Below are 14,329 nucleotides of genomic sequence, written 5' to 3' on the forward strand. Positions count from 1 at the left end.
ACCATCAAACTTTTATTTAACACAAAAAAATAACAATGTACTAAAAATGTATTTGCGGGTATTTGAGTGTATTTTAGTTGCATTTAATTATATATTTTTTTCACCTGGGATAGGCAGTATAGGCAAATGCTAAGGGCGCTGTACATCCAGGGGGACGCCAGAAATGAGCGCGGTTAAGTTGGTTTTGTTTTTCGATATTCCTGACACATTCAGTGACAGACGGCAATAACTCAAAAACCTCTTACCCTAAAAAGATGTAAAGTTTGTTTCCTACAAAAAGACCAAGCTGGATATGTTTCACAGCTGTCTTTTTCTCTTTTTTTTCACTCGACCATTACGACCACTACTCCATTTAAGCCCTCGTGGTATGCGTTTAGCTGGGGCTATGGGCGGGCTGAATATGCACCCCTGCACATAAGTGGGCGGGACTGGCCATGTCGCTCTGCCTACAAATTTTTCATTGGTTCACGGAAACATATTGACGTTGATGTAATATATGCTTTCGATTCCGGTTATCATCACAGCATGGTGAGTACACATCTTCAGTTGTGTAAATTGTTAAATTACAGTGCAGTACACCTCACGAGCTACGTATTATGTGTAATTTATTTAGTTAAAGTTATGAATGAAGTTAAGATATGAGATATTGAAATATAAGGTTTTAAAGCCTTTAAAAAATATTTTCTGTATTAGAGTTGGGGTTTTCCAGGTTGATCGTACAGTTGGTGGTCTTTATACTTAGGCCCCGTTTACACTAATGCGTTTTAGTTTGAAAACGCACAAGTTTTGCTTTTTAGTTTGAAAATGCTGAAGAGCCTTATTTCATTCTAAAACGCTGCTGCTCCTTCTCAGTGTGGATGGGGGAAAACGGAGACATCTGAAAACGGAGGCAGGGCTGCTGACATTCGCCTTTCTGATTGGGGCTTTCCCTCAATATTAAGTACCCTACTGCACACAGTTCAGTCCTGCATCCTCTCCGTGGAAGTTCAGACTTCGCAAGTTTGATATGGAAAACAGATCCCGAGGACATGTCGTTAAATCTTCAAAGGAACAGTGTACTGTACTGTATTCACATCACCCTTGCTACGTTGTTTCACTATATCATAACAATAGAGCTGCAGACATTCGCCTCTCAAATTGGTGCTTTTTCCTCAGTATTACACAGACAGTTCTGTCCTGCATCCTCTCCGTGTAAGTTCAGACTTCGCAAGTTTGATATGGAAAACAGATCCCGAGGACATGTCGTTAAATCTTCAAAGGAACAGTGTACTGTACTGTATTCACATCACCCTTGCTACGTTGTTTCACTATATCATAACAATAGAGCTGCAGACATTCGCCTCTCAAATTGGTGCTTTTTCCTCAGTATTACACAGACAGTTCTGTCCTGCATCCTCTCCGTGTAAGTTCAGACTTCGCAAGTTTGATATGAAAAACAAAGTCCCGATCGTACTTTATAAAGTCATTCACATCACCCTGGCTATGCTGTTTCACTGTCTTAAAATAAAATGAAAACATGATGTGAGGAACTGCTATTTTAGCAACATAATAGACATCAAAAATGTTAAGGCGTCGTGTAGCTACATGAGCGTCATCTTCATGCATATTTATAACAAAACAGAGTTTATAACATCACTTCCTCCTTTCATTTTCATTGAACATTTGCAACATACTCCCTCTTTCACTGAATATTAGTTTTAATCAACTCGGGCTCATTGTGGAAACGTAGCTCCACGGACGTTTCTGCGGACTGCGAAATACGTCCCGGGAGGTACGTATTCGAGCAGTTTTTGTTTTTGCGGATCCGCGAGAGGCCGTTCGCGACCGCGCTGTTCTCACGTGAAAAGCCGCCGGAGGCCGCTGTGGAGCCACTGTCCGTCCGCCCGGTCAATCAAGGAGGGCTCCCCTCCCCTCCTCTCCCTCCTCCTCCTTCCCTAAACCCAAGCAACGGTTTGCAAAAGCCGTCCAGAAAAAAAAAGCAAAAGCCCTCATCTTTGATTTCGACTGCGTTTTCGGATATCGCCGCGTTCTCGCCCTTATTTGTTGGATTATGTTTTTCATCTTACCTGCTTTCTGGAACCGCTCTTCCCCGGACCCAATCCCAGTCATCCCTGCGGCCGGCTCCTCCTCTTCCGGGCCACCGCTCCGCCGACGTAATGTTGCAAGCTAAGCGGACAAACTGGTTGCATTGGGAAAGCCCTCCACTCGGAGGCGAGCCGTCAGCCGGCGAGCGCGAAGAGGAGGAGTGGAGCGGTGCCACACCGCCCCGCAGCGTTCGCTCGAGAAAGACTAAACGCGGCCATACGTACCTCCGGCCACGTAAAACCCGGTCTCCAGAAACGTCTGTGGGGCTACGTTTCCAGAATGAGCTTGGGTTGGTTTTAATAACCAATAATGGCCATTTTAAAAGTATAACGTACAATAAGTTTATACAATAGAGAAAAAAAGGCAAGCAATCAGTCAATTGTGCAGAATCGGTGTTCGCAATTACATTAATTAATATGTTAACCTAACTTATATAGATAATATATTCATAATACCAAAGTCGGGGAATATTTTGTTAGATATGGACAACAAAATGAATTATATATCACGTTTAACAAATACAGTATGATTAGATCCAGCAGGAGATCTTTGATGAACAGCCCTACGTGCACAGCTCTCATATGAGTATGAGCTCAAGGCACGCTGCAGCGCATGCCAGAGTGTGTGGTCACGATATATGCGTTTTTACCATTTTAATGTAGACGGAGAGCTGTTCAGAAACGCTGGGTGAAATGCTAGTGTGGACGCGGATCGTTTTCATTCTAAAAAGCCGTTTTAAAACTAAAAAGCACTAGTGTAAACAGGGCCTTAGATTAAGAGTTTGGAGCAACACAGTCCATTACATGAAGTTTACTGACATCATTTGTGGTGGGCAAGGGGGTATGGGCCAGTAACCTACTATCCTTCTAATTATATATATATATATATATATATAAATATATAAAATAAAAATATTCAATAAAATAATCTTTATGTATTTTTAATTTATGCAACGTTTATTTTTAGTTCTCAAATCTAATTGGCTGAAAACCGTGCAAATATTCTAATCAGCACTGATCAGCCTCTTCATCTGGGTTTAATCACTCTTCCAGCAGCAGCGAATGTAAAATTTGTTAATAAACTCGACTGGACTGTTGAGCCGGACCACATAGCCTATTTAAAAATTTTTTGGCGAGAATGTTCGTCTACTTAAGGGTTGCGGCTATTAGTTTTGATGACCTAGGACTAGGAGATTATATTGTCAAGAGCACTCCTCTGGTGGACACATTCTGGTGTCTGATGTATGTCTTTATAGTAGTAAAATGTGGGGAAAGAATTGTTTTGAGTATATATAACGACTATTACTGCAATGCATGAAGTCGTGGTCGTGTACCCCATATCTAGAGCAAGACCAGCATTTGTGGTTCAAAAGCACTAATTGCATTCCTTATAGACAATAACCCGTCTTTTTTCCCCCCTTTAGATCACCTCACATTTAATTGTGTTCTAATTCCAGTGATTAGTTACAGGAGGCCAGTGCCGCCCCTCTGCTTTTTGACACACCTCCAAGTGTTTCAACTAGGTCTGGTGCTCAACCTAAAAGAGGTCTGCTTGTGTGGTTTCTCCCTCTTTCTATCATTATGCCGTGGCCAAGGCCAGCTCGGCACGTATTTGTTTTAAAAGACGGCAATTAATTATGAAAGTTGTCACTCATAAGTAGAGCCGTCTGAAGCTAACGTTAGTACCTGTGGTCTCATTGGGAGAAAGGTACTTGTACAATTGTTAAATACAGTTTTTATGGACTTACTGGTCTCTTAATTACCTGGCTAGCACGTTTTAGAGCCCTTTCTCTTCGACGGACTGATGTGTCACTTTTGAGAGAGAAAGTTAAGAGGTCCGTTAAACTCACATTATAGCCTGAGAAATTGAAAACCGACGATGGTGCAGCTTCAGGTCTCAGTCTGTTGGTGCAACGACTGACTAATTTTTCTGACTCAAAGATCTTCTCAGTGTAATCTTCCTCCAAAAAATGATCACTGCATACTTGTGCCTCTGGGCCCATTGGAGGGTTTTTCCTTTTTATCGCCGCTAGCCTGTGAAGCAGTGTTGTTCTGCGTTTAGGCAGCAGTTTATGAAAATTAACTAATTTGCCCTTAGCTTTGACACTGTAGAAATCATTTTTACATCCAGAAGCAATACAGTAGTGCCCATTGATGGCCCATTGTCAGACATTGATGGAAATGGTGAGATCGACGAGTAAACATTCATAATGTAAGTAGTGTGTGGAAATATATTTTTATATTGAATTGCAGATTTAAAATACATACAGTATACAATAATGGTTCATAATTTAACAAGTTGTAAACCTTTTATTCATTAAACTTCCCATATAAAACCCAAGCACTGAATAAGAGTACTAATGTACTTACGCAGGTGCATCTACATTTACAGGTTGCATTAGGTTGTCACCACCCTTGCATAATTCTTTATATGTATACAATACTTGAAGAAAAGAACATCGTAAACTCAATAAGCTTACACAGCAAAATCCTCAGAGTAAAATTTACTCAGTTCAGAGAATATTTGATCCCTCTCTAAATTGAGCAAAAATTACTGAGCAGCAGTTAAAGTTAATGAGACAATGATGGGGTTAATTAAGTGATGATTGAGCACTGATGATGAACACCTGCTGTTTGCTCATTGCTTACCTGATTGACTTTATTTCTGTCAGATGTTCACAAAAGTCCATATGAGATTTATTGAGAATTAACTGTCTTAGTTTTTTACATTTTACAAAAAAAAAAAAAAATGTTTTTTTTTTTTTTCCCCTGATGTCACCATTGTGGAGCAAAGTGGTTGATTTACTTGGACTCGATTTCTAATGTTAATTTTTCTTTGCTTGCTAGGACAAGTATAATGAGAGCAAATGTTATCAACTGATCCTGTATTGATTCTTACTCTTGACATGAGTAACTGTATAAGAGATTAAGTTTAAAAGATGGTTTAGCACATAAGAAACAAAATTGTTTCTTAGGAGTGTTTATCAGGAGAATGGACCTAACCGGTTTTATTATTTTTTTTTTTTGAAACACATTGAGCATCAGAATCAATCAAGAGACACAGACATCAATAATCAGCGTATCTATCTCAACAGTGGTTAGAGTTTTATTTATTTTTGGCTGCAGTGCATGTTAAGACAATCATACGACCATAGTTCCCAGCATGCACAGTAGGAAAAAAAAAAACTCACCATAGTTGAGAAGCATACTCTTGATTCTTTATGTCTGTGGGTTTTCAGTATTTCAGATGTTCAATGTGTTTTATGATCTGATAAAAGGATTGGTGAGCTCTATTTTCTTAATACAGAGCTTCTTTTGTGATACAACATTATTTAAACTTAATAGGTTAAAACCAATTTTACTGATTCGACCAGTGACTAAACCACCACAGACTCAATTATCCAGAGCACAATTGCTCTCTTTATACAATGCTTGCCTCAATACACTATTTGGCAAGCAAAGAGAGACTAACATTAGCAATCGAGTCAGAGTAAAAGTAAAGCAGCTACTGTTCTCCTCAATGGTGACAGATTAAACAAAATTTTTTTTTTTTTTTTGCTGTTGTAAAAAAAATGACTTAGTTACTTCTTAATTTTATCACTATATGTAATTTTGTAGTGTGGCAGAAATAAGGCCACACATGTTGTTAATAAGTAAAGCTGCTGTTTGTGGAGTTGCTTAATAATGCTCTGCCGAGATTTTGAGAGATTTGATGTGTTTTAATTAGTTTATTTTATATACGGCTGTGACTGAAGGTAGATGTAGTTTTGTGTTTCTCTGTTTCTGCTTATTAACAGCATGTGTTCATCATCAGTGCTCAATCATCACTTAATTAACCCCATTAACTCTGCTGCTGAGTAAATTTTGCTTATTTTAGAGAGGGACCAAATAGTCTATGAACCGAGTAAATTTAACTTTGATGATTTTGGTTCTTTGCGTGTTGAATATCTTATTGTTACCACCTTCTTACCCAAACATTATGGTTTGTTCCTTTGCAATTTAGAAAGAAGTACACCGTAAATTCAATATACTTACACAGTACTTTTTGTCCCTTATTGCCCTAGCATTACAGTTTGTTTCCTTTATATTCACACATGTTATTTATACTTAAACTGTACATATAGAAAATTACACCGTTATTTCACTGTACTTGTGTGGTAATTTTCGTGTTGAATATCTGGTTGTTACCCTCTTAATACCCAAGCATTACAGTTTGTTCCCTAATACCTACACATACGTTCATTAAACTTATACAATATGTACAGAAATGTATACCGTTATTTCACTGTACTTACGCCGTTCTTTGCGGGTTGTAAAAGAAAGTGTTACCTAAACGTCTTCTCACTCAAGCACATATACTCGTTCACACATGTGTGGATCTTCATGTGTTCATTAAGGTTTGCTGCTCGGCTGAAACTCATCCCACACCAAAGCTGCGGTCACACTAGAGTTGTATGGTGCTGCGAAAAGGGGAGGAATTAAACAAGATGATTAGACATTAAAAAGGTGAGCGATTGGTCCATATTTTAAATTTCTGTCCAGAGAGGTCATGTTTTGATCTTCCATTGGTCTCACACAGTCAAGTGATGGAATTTTGCAGGTCAGAATTCACCAAGCTTGAACTTTGCAATGCAGTGAACTGCGAAACGTGATGCACGAACTTGCGTTTCCGGTCTGACACATTTGCGTGCGTATGAATGGAAGTCTATGGGGAGAAACGTCCAGTATGACCGCGGCTTAAGTGCAAATGAATGATTTCTTTCCAGTGTGGATTGTCCTGTGGTAATTAAGGGATGATGAGTGGTTGAAACTCTTCCCACACTGAGTGCAAGTGAATGGTTTCTCTCCAGTGTGGATCCGCATGTGTTGATAAAGGTTTGAAGAACAGCTGAAACTCTTCCCACACTGAGTGCATGTGAATGGTTTCTCTCCAGTGTGGATCCGCATGTGTAGATTAAGGTGTGATGATTGGCTGAAACTCTTCCCACACTGAGTGCATGTGAATGGTTTCTCTCCAGTGTGGATCATCATGTGTTGATAAAGGTTTGTGGAGCAGCTGAAACTCTTCCCACACTGAGTGCATGTGAATGGTTTCTCTCCAGTGTGGATCCTCATATGGTGATTAAAGTGTGAGGTGTAGCCGAAATTCTTTCCACACTGAGTGCATGTGAATGGTTTCTCTCCAGTGTGGATCCTCATGTGGTTATAAAGTGAAGATGACAGGCTGAAACTCTTTCCACACTGGGTGCATGTGAATGGTTTCTCTCCAGTGTGGATCCTCATGTGAATCTTAAGATTGCTTTTGCTTGCAGAACTCTTTCCACACTGAGAGCAGGTGAAACGATTCTTGTCTCTCCTTTTTAAAATACCATCAGTCTGTAAATGAGTTTTTTCCTCAGTTTTGACATGATGTTCCTCCTCTTTACTCCCCTCTTTCTCTTCAATCAGGTCTGAAATAAATAAAACATTAGTTTTCATTAAGTCTTAAAAACTCTCATTGGCTACACACACTGTAATTTTGAATCACATTAAATGTAAAATAAATCAGATCATATTTTGTTCGGTCCATTAACGTGTACACATTTAAGCAGATTCAAATCAATCTATCTTTATCTAGTATCTTTAACAATGTAAATTTTGTCAAAGCCGAAGTTATAGTAAATTGAAACTGTGTCAGTCCAGTTTTCAGAGTTTCTAACATAATTGATCATAAGTCATTTGGTCATATTGATAAGACACAGATTTGAAAGCTGTAAATGGCCTCTTTTTATTCATATTTATTCATTTATCATTTGATTGTGAAGACAGTCAACATAGTTTAATTGGTCTCCACTCATGGGACGGCAAAAAGGTAATGGGTGAGAGTATAAAGGAAGAGAAGGAGAGTTAAAGGGGTTGACTGAACTGTTGCAGTGAGGGGAAACGAGAAGAGAAACTGGGTCGAGACGAGCAGTGTAAACTTAACAACTGGCTGTGAGAAACAAAAAGCAAAAGTATGTATTGAAGCAACAGGGCAAAGACTGCTGTCTTATTACTGAAGTGCTCTATCCTCCGCTGGGTCTAGACGTTCTTCAAAATGTATGTGTTCGTCATCAGATTCACGCTCTTCCTCTGAGGAGAAAGTAAATTCTTCATCGCTGTCCAGTATCATCCGAAGTGCTTCTTTCGTGCAACATGCGCATCTATGAAGAAGCTTGTCGTTTTATGCCATGTCTCGGGAAACGTGTACAATATTTCCTGGCTCACCTCAGTTCATTTCCATATGAACAGTGTGCTCACTGAGGGCAGGATCACATTAGCTGTAACGAGGTGATACAGGAGAATCCTTATTTTTATACGGATTCCATGAAAAAAGTTGATTATTTGTTTTTGACTTGAATTGGTTAATACAAATGTAGACACATCAAGCTTTATAGATGTCATAAATCATCATCTTTGTTGAATATTTGCTGAGTTTCCTGTCCTGTTGCCAACTGACGATCAACAGTAAAAATGCCATAATTTACCACTTCCCAACAGGAAAAAAAAAACACCTACAATCAAGATTGCATGATTATTTGGTGTCATGGCTTTGCGGTTAAAAAATGTGGTTATAATGGAAGTCAATGGGTCAAAAACAGCCAAGAACATAATGAAAGGGTATAGGGCTGCACGAGTAATCAAATTATCACGATAACAATATTTGTGGCCCATGATCAATAATTAAATATTGTCACGATTTTACAGTGGAAACTCATTAAATTATTTTAATGAGTGGAGTTTACAGATTGTATGGCAACACAAGCAAGAAGTGACTGCGTCTAGATTGCAAGTGTTTTTTCGAGGAATGTATGCAAAGGATCAGGAATTGATCGCGCTCAAAAAACGCAATCATCTAACATGTGCATCACTTTCATGCCATGTTTTCAAGGATAAATTTGCGTTTGAGTGCTGCTTTGAAAAGAATAAAATTATTAAAAAGCACATTAAAGACTATACATATAAAATAAAACATTCACAAAAGGTGTATCTTATTAAAAAAAAAAAAACATCAATTAATAGGTGCTGCTTTCGTGCTTAAAAGGGCACCAAGGTTACCCCTTATTTCAGATTTAAGATGAGTCTTTTGCATCTCCAGATTGTAACTGTAAAGTTTCAACTTAAAACACCTATCAGGTTTTTTAATATTCCTTTTATAAGATTCTATCTTTTACAGTTTTGCACCAGGTGGCGGTTTTGTGGTACTGTGCCTTTAAGGCTAGTCCTTACTGCCCTCCATTTCTACGTGCCTTAAAGGTGCAGTAGGTGATTGTCTTCAGAAATTTTTTTTGTTGTGCTGCTTGAAAGTCTCTTTACAGTCCCTTAGTAATGATTACAGTAAATGATCTGAATGTGTTTATTTGTATTTTTATATTCTAAGTAAAGCATAAAACTAAAAAATGTTCATCCAATTAAATAGAGTCGGACCGTCATCACCCTTAATTCCGATTAGCAGGTCAGACTGTCTGTCAGCAAATGTAAATTCGGACTTCTGCGCATCTGTTCACACAGATTCACCATTAGCGCGTGCCCGTCTGCATCACAAACTCATGCCCGCGAGCGAGCTGCGGGCCGCTCGCCGATGCCGAGTCGGAGCCGGAGGCGCCGAAGGACAGACGAGCTCGGGCCGATTACTGTAAAGCCAGGCGCGAGTATAATTTGCTCTTAAAGCCACCGCGGTCACGAGACGGACCGGGAGAAATCAAAAGCTGAATTGAAACTTTTAAAAACCTGAATCAATATTGGAGTTACTTTAGCATGCTGGAGGAAGGAAGACACCATGGCTGAATATTACTGTTAGACAGGTAATGTTCTGTTTTGAAACTATTTTAGTCAGGCTAAGCTTATGTTATGCTTGTTAAGCGTGTTCTGTTATGAATGACTTATATGCACAGACGTGATGTTCAGCCACTGAAATGTACCGGTGAAAGATTGATGTGATTATTTTCAGTTTCATAAGGTCCTTCGACAGCATCTATAATGTAGATTTACATTTAGCTTAACAACAAAACATCAGTAAATAGCGCTATTCCGCCTAACTGCTTTATTGAGCTGAAGTTGCTTTTATATTCACATTGGGTCATTTTTAAACAATGACAGCCTTCCTATACTGTTTACCATGTTACTCTGAATATTCGCTCTGAAATAGCATGTAAGTGTGGCAAAGTAATAAATGTAATTCCTTCACGGCGCTGGCACTAACTAACTGGCGAATGACCTGAACTAGTGGGTTGTCTGTCTGCTGTTGTGATGCGGTGCGCGCTCGCGATTTCAGGGGGTGTGGCTTTGAATCGCAGTCCCTCCCCGCCGTCCAAAGGTAATATGCTAAGCGGTTAGCATTTTGGCAGATCACCTACTGCACCTTTAATCTCCTCCCTCGGCTGCACCACAACAGACAGACTTAACATAACTGTTCTGACATGCGGCTGTGGTGATAAAGTAAAGCTGAAGTAAATCACTGTAATTCATTACACACGTGCACTGTTTTAAAACATTTTAAACTTGTAAAAATCACTCTTCTTGATCACATTTTATGATTGATGATCCTAGCAAACTGAACAGACCTTTTATTCCCGGTTGCTTTGCTCTCGTCCTGTCCTGTTGATTTAATTGTACACGTGACTACCAGGACATGTTAATATGCAGCTGTCAAATGTCAAGCTGCGGTCGGTCTGAAAACTGCTCCTATTGGTCCACCGTTTTTATGTTGTTAAATTAAAAAAAAAAAAAAAAAAAAGTACTGGGTGTGTTTATATCACCCCAATATGACGGTCTATGCACCATACCTACACACGTCTGTCCAAACAGCTTGAAAACTAGATTTTTCACCATATGTGCCCTTATAAAAGAATAAAGCTGAATTTAAAATCAAATTTGCAAAAGAACAAGATTAAACATATCGGGACTGTTAAAAGGACATTCTACTTCATATTTCGACTCCAATACAACAGCTAAGATTATGAATGACAGATTGTAAAGCCGTCTCACCTGCGTGTTTCAGCTGAGCGTCACATCTCTCTCAAAAAGTTGAACTAAAATGCACAACTGTTGTTAGTTGCACCTGCGGGAACCTCAATGAACCGAACACACCATTCTTTTAATTCAATATTCGTGAAGTATGATGCTTTGTCACGTTGGACACGCGACTAGTTTATTTACAATAATTACACTTAGCTTTGCCATCATTTTTCACCACACGTAGCCACACTTGAGCACATCTTGCGCTCCATCTCTAAACAAATGTCTTGATAATTATTGAAGGTGCTCTCCAGCAGCAAAGTTCCTGGCAGAGTAGCAGGAGAAAAAAAATGTGCATGCAGAAATTGGACGAGAGGAATCAAAATTTAAATTATACAAGTATGGCATTCTTAGTATCTAATCCCCACCCAGTTTATTATTTTTTTAAGTTGTATTTTTTTAATAGTTGTGGCTGTAATCATTTAGATTAAATTACGCTTAAAATCCTGCTCATTTAAGGCATCATTTTCAGCAAATTATTGTTATAATAAAATAAATGAAGTAGCCTACCCATTATAAAACACCAGTAGCAGACCTAACTTTATAGCTACAGCCTGGCAGATTCAACACGGGTATAAAAACAGGTGGTTTTATTCTTGATGAGTATATTTATTGTTGTCAGACTTCACTTTCACATAAATACACCTGAATGAATCAATTAAAACTCACAGCTAATCAGAACAGCCTGTGCGTGTAGCATGATCTGTCAGATTATACGGACATGTCAATCAAAACCTGAGGTAAATCTTAAATGAAGCAAGACAAGACTGCCTGACTCTCTTGTGTGTGTAGTTACAATAGCAACCCAATGTTGCTCAGAATTTGCAACAAGCTTACTTTAATAAGCAAATAAAGCCGGTAACAAACATGAAGTACAATTGTGGTGCAGCGATGAGACGAATGTGTTGAGTGACTGACAGGAGATGTGGCTTATGCAGGACCACGGTAAGTGTGTGTGTGTAAACGTTATTGTTCCACTATAATTTGTTTTTTGTCTCTCTTGTAATCCCACATCATATAGTTATGAATACTGTACAATGTTTTATAAATATTCATTATTTTAGTGTCCATTTCATTCAGCATATTTAATATTGGCGGCATACACGTTTTTTTGACATAATTTAAACCAGGGTTTTTGCAGGTTTTCACCAAGTTTAATGTAATGCTGTGTTCATACCAGATGTGGAATGCGCGGATAAATTGTGCTATTTGGGTGTAAATAGGCGCATGAACATTTGTGTTTACTTGCTTCATTCGTGTGTCAAATTCACTTCAGAGCAGATGCGGATTCGCGTCATGGGCACGGCTTCTATCTGCCTGGTGAGTGTAGCTTCAATGCTAAATGGCTAACATGGATTTTATTGAGGGTATAGTTTAATGTGCTTTATGAAGGCTGAAAAACAGCGTTGATTTGTTTGGAGCAGTGTCTGAGTGCACAAGATCCTTTCAGAGGTGGAAACCCGGTTTAAACACAATAGCCCTGGTAATTAGTTATTATAATAATGATGTAATTCTAACTCAGACACTATCAGTGAGAAAACAACTACAAAAATCAAGTTTAAACCCAAAAAGAAGTTGCTGAAAAAGGGAATTGTGATCAACATGACGTATGCAAATGGAAAGTACAAAGCCAACTCAATCACCGTAATAGCAGATATCTTCTATGGGAGTACTGTAGGTCAAATATCGTCTCCTCAGGTAAACTTTTTTAATTTATTGTTTTTATTTAAGATGACACAGTGGCGCAGTAGGTAGTGCTGTCGCCTCACAGCAAGAAGGTCGCTGATTCGAGCCTCGGCTGGGTCAATTGGCTTTTCTCTGTGGAGTTTGCATGTTGCATTCACGTGGGTTTCCCCCACTGTCCAAAGACATGTGCTACAGGTGAATTGGGTAGGCTAAATTGTCTGTAGTGTATGAGTGTGTTTGGATGTTTCGCAGAGATGGGTTGCAGCTGGAAGGGCATTCACTGCGTAAAACATGTGCTGGATAAGTTGGCAGTCCATTCCACTGTGGAGAACCGGATTAATAAAGGGACTAAGCAGAATAGAAAATGAATGAATGAATGTTTTTACTTATTTTATATAGTGATAGTGCCAGTGCTCAAGGATGCAACAAACAGTAGGAGAACAAGAAAAGCAATAACCTTAAGCAGGTAGAGAAAATGGGAGACTAATAATATATAAAATAATGACAAAAGACATGAGAACAAGTGACGAAAGAAACTCGTTCCTGTCTTTTAATGAGTGTTTATGTGCATTTAGGAGAACTAGGCAGCACACTCAGAGCTGCAAGATGGATTAATTTAGTATTCTTATTATTAAAATATATCTGAATGAGGATCAAATGACTGAGTTGATCTATGAGAATGAAAACCAACCTGTTTGTTCCTGCAGATCTTCCTGTTTGACTGTGAATGTTTCTTCAATCTTCACATCTTCACTCTCCTCTTTAATAAACGCCATCTTCATAACAGTGTGGAGATCAGTCGCTTCAGCAGCAGTTTTTCTCTGAGTTTGGACACTTTATCCTGTTTAAAATGAACAAAACAATAAAAATGTTCCGTTTAAAATGAACAAAACAATAAACAGAAACAAAATAACTTCTCTTCAACAGTTTCTTTGTATGAGAGTAATTAACAAACAATCAGGTAAGTCCAAGCAAGAAACAATAGCCACAAATGAGCTGATTAAAACTAGTACACAATTCTTATATATAGTGATGTATACTTAGAATGGAATGACATTATGTTATTTAATGAATTAAATCTTCATTAAAACACTTTTTACACAAGTTTCTGTAAACTTATTCAAACAATAGTCCTCATTGCTGTGAGTAAAATAGTACTTCGTTGTATAAAGGGTCAAAATAATATTGTCAACAGCAGGTACATAATTTTGCATCAGATGAAAACTTGAAACTTTAATCAATCGCTTTATATTTATGTAAACGTTTTAAAACACAAACCTTTCTACAGTTGAATCCAGCGCATGGGCGGCGCAGCCTTATGACGTCACACGTCACGCCAAAATAAAAGTCTTTTCATTTCGCTTTTTTGCCACTGTTGCAGTCATGACTTATTGATACATTTCTCCCTCGTTTTCTACTTTACACTCTCTCACACACACAGACACAGATATTTAGTATTTGAAGTTAATAAAAACCTTTAAACTAAACACTTTTAAGACAACTTTGAAAAAAAAAAAAGTTTT

General features: G+C 38.4%; 1 protein-coding gene across 1 annotated transcript; it reads right to left on the bottom strand.

The window, feature by feature from the left end:
* Positions 1-4,303: 4,303 nt before the first annotated feature.
* LOC148682024 (uncharacterized) lies at positions 4,304-14,144 on the bottom strand. Its single transcript, XM_088650744.1, has 3 exons — positions 14,085-14,144; positions 13,498-13,647; positions 4,304-7,534 (listed from the first exon to the last, which is right to left on the bottom strand). The coding sequence occupies exons 2-3, from the start codon at positions 13,586-13,588 to the stop codon at positions 6,822-6,824; spliced, it is 804 nt and encodes a 267-aa protein (XP_088506870.1). The 5' UTR covers positions 13,589-13,647; positions 14,085-14,144; the 3' UTR covers positions 4,304-6,821.
* Between the last annotated feature and the right edge of the window lie 185 nt (positions 14,145-14,329).

The sequence above is a fragment of the Danio rerio genome, chromosome 4, assembly GCF_052040795.2.
Source record: "Danio rerio strain M-AB ecotype USA chromosome 4, GRCz13ab, whole genome shotgun sequence".
Lineage (NCBI taxonomy): Eukaryota > Metazoa > Chordata > Actinopteri > Cypriniformes > Danionidae > Danio > Danio rerio.

What these genes read in the sequence shown, in the direction of transcription:
- LOC148682024 (XM_088650744.1), bottom strand. Translation starts at nt 13,588, where the DNA reads ATGAAGATGGCGTTTATTAAAGAGGAGAGTGAAGATGTGAAGATTGAA. An exon ending in AGATCTGCAGGAACAAACAG is followed by an intron (nt 7,535 to 13,497) that starts GTTGGTTTTCAT and finishes TATTTATTTCAG; the next exon opens with ACCTGATTGAAGAGAAAGAG.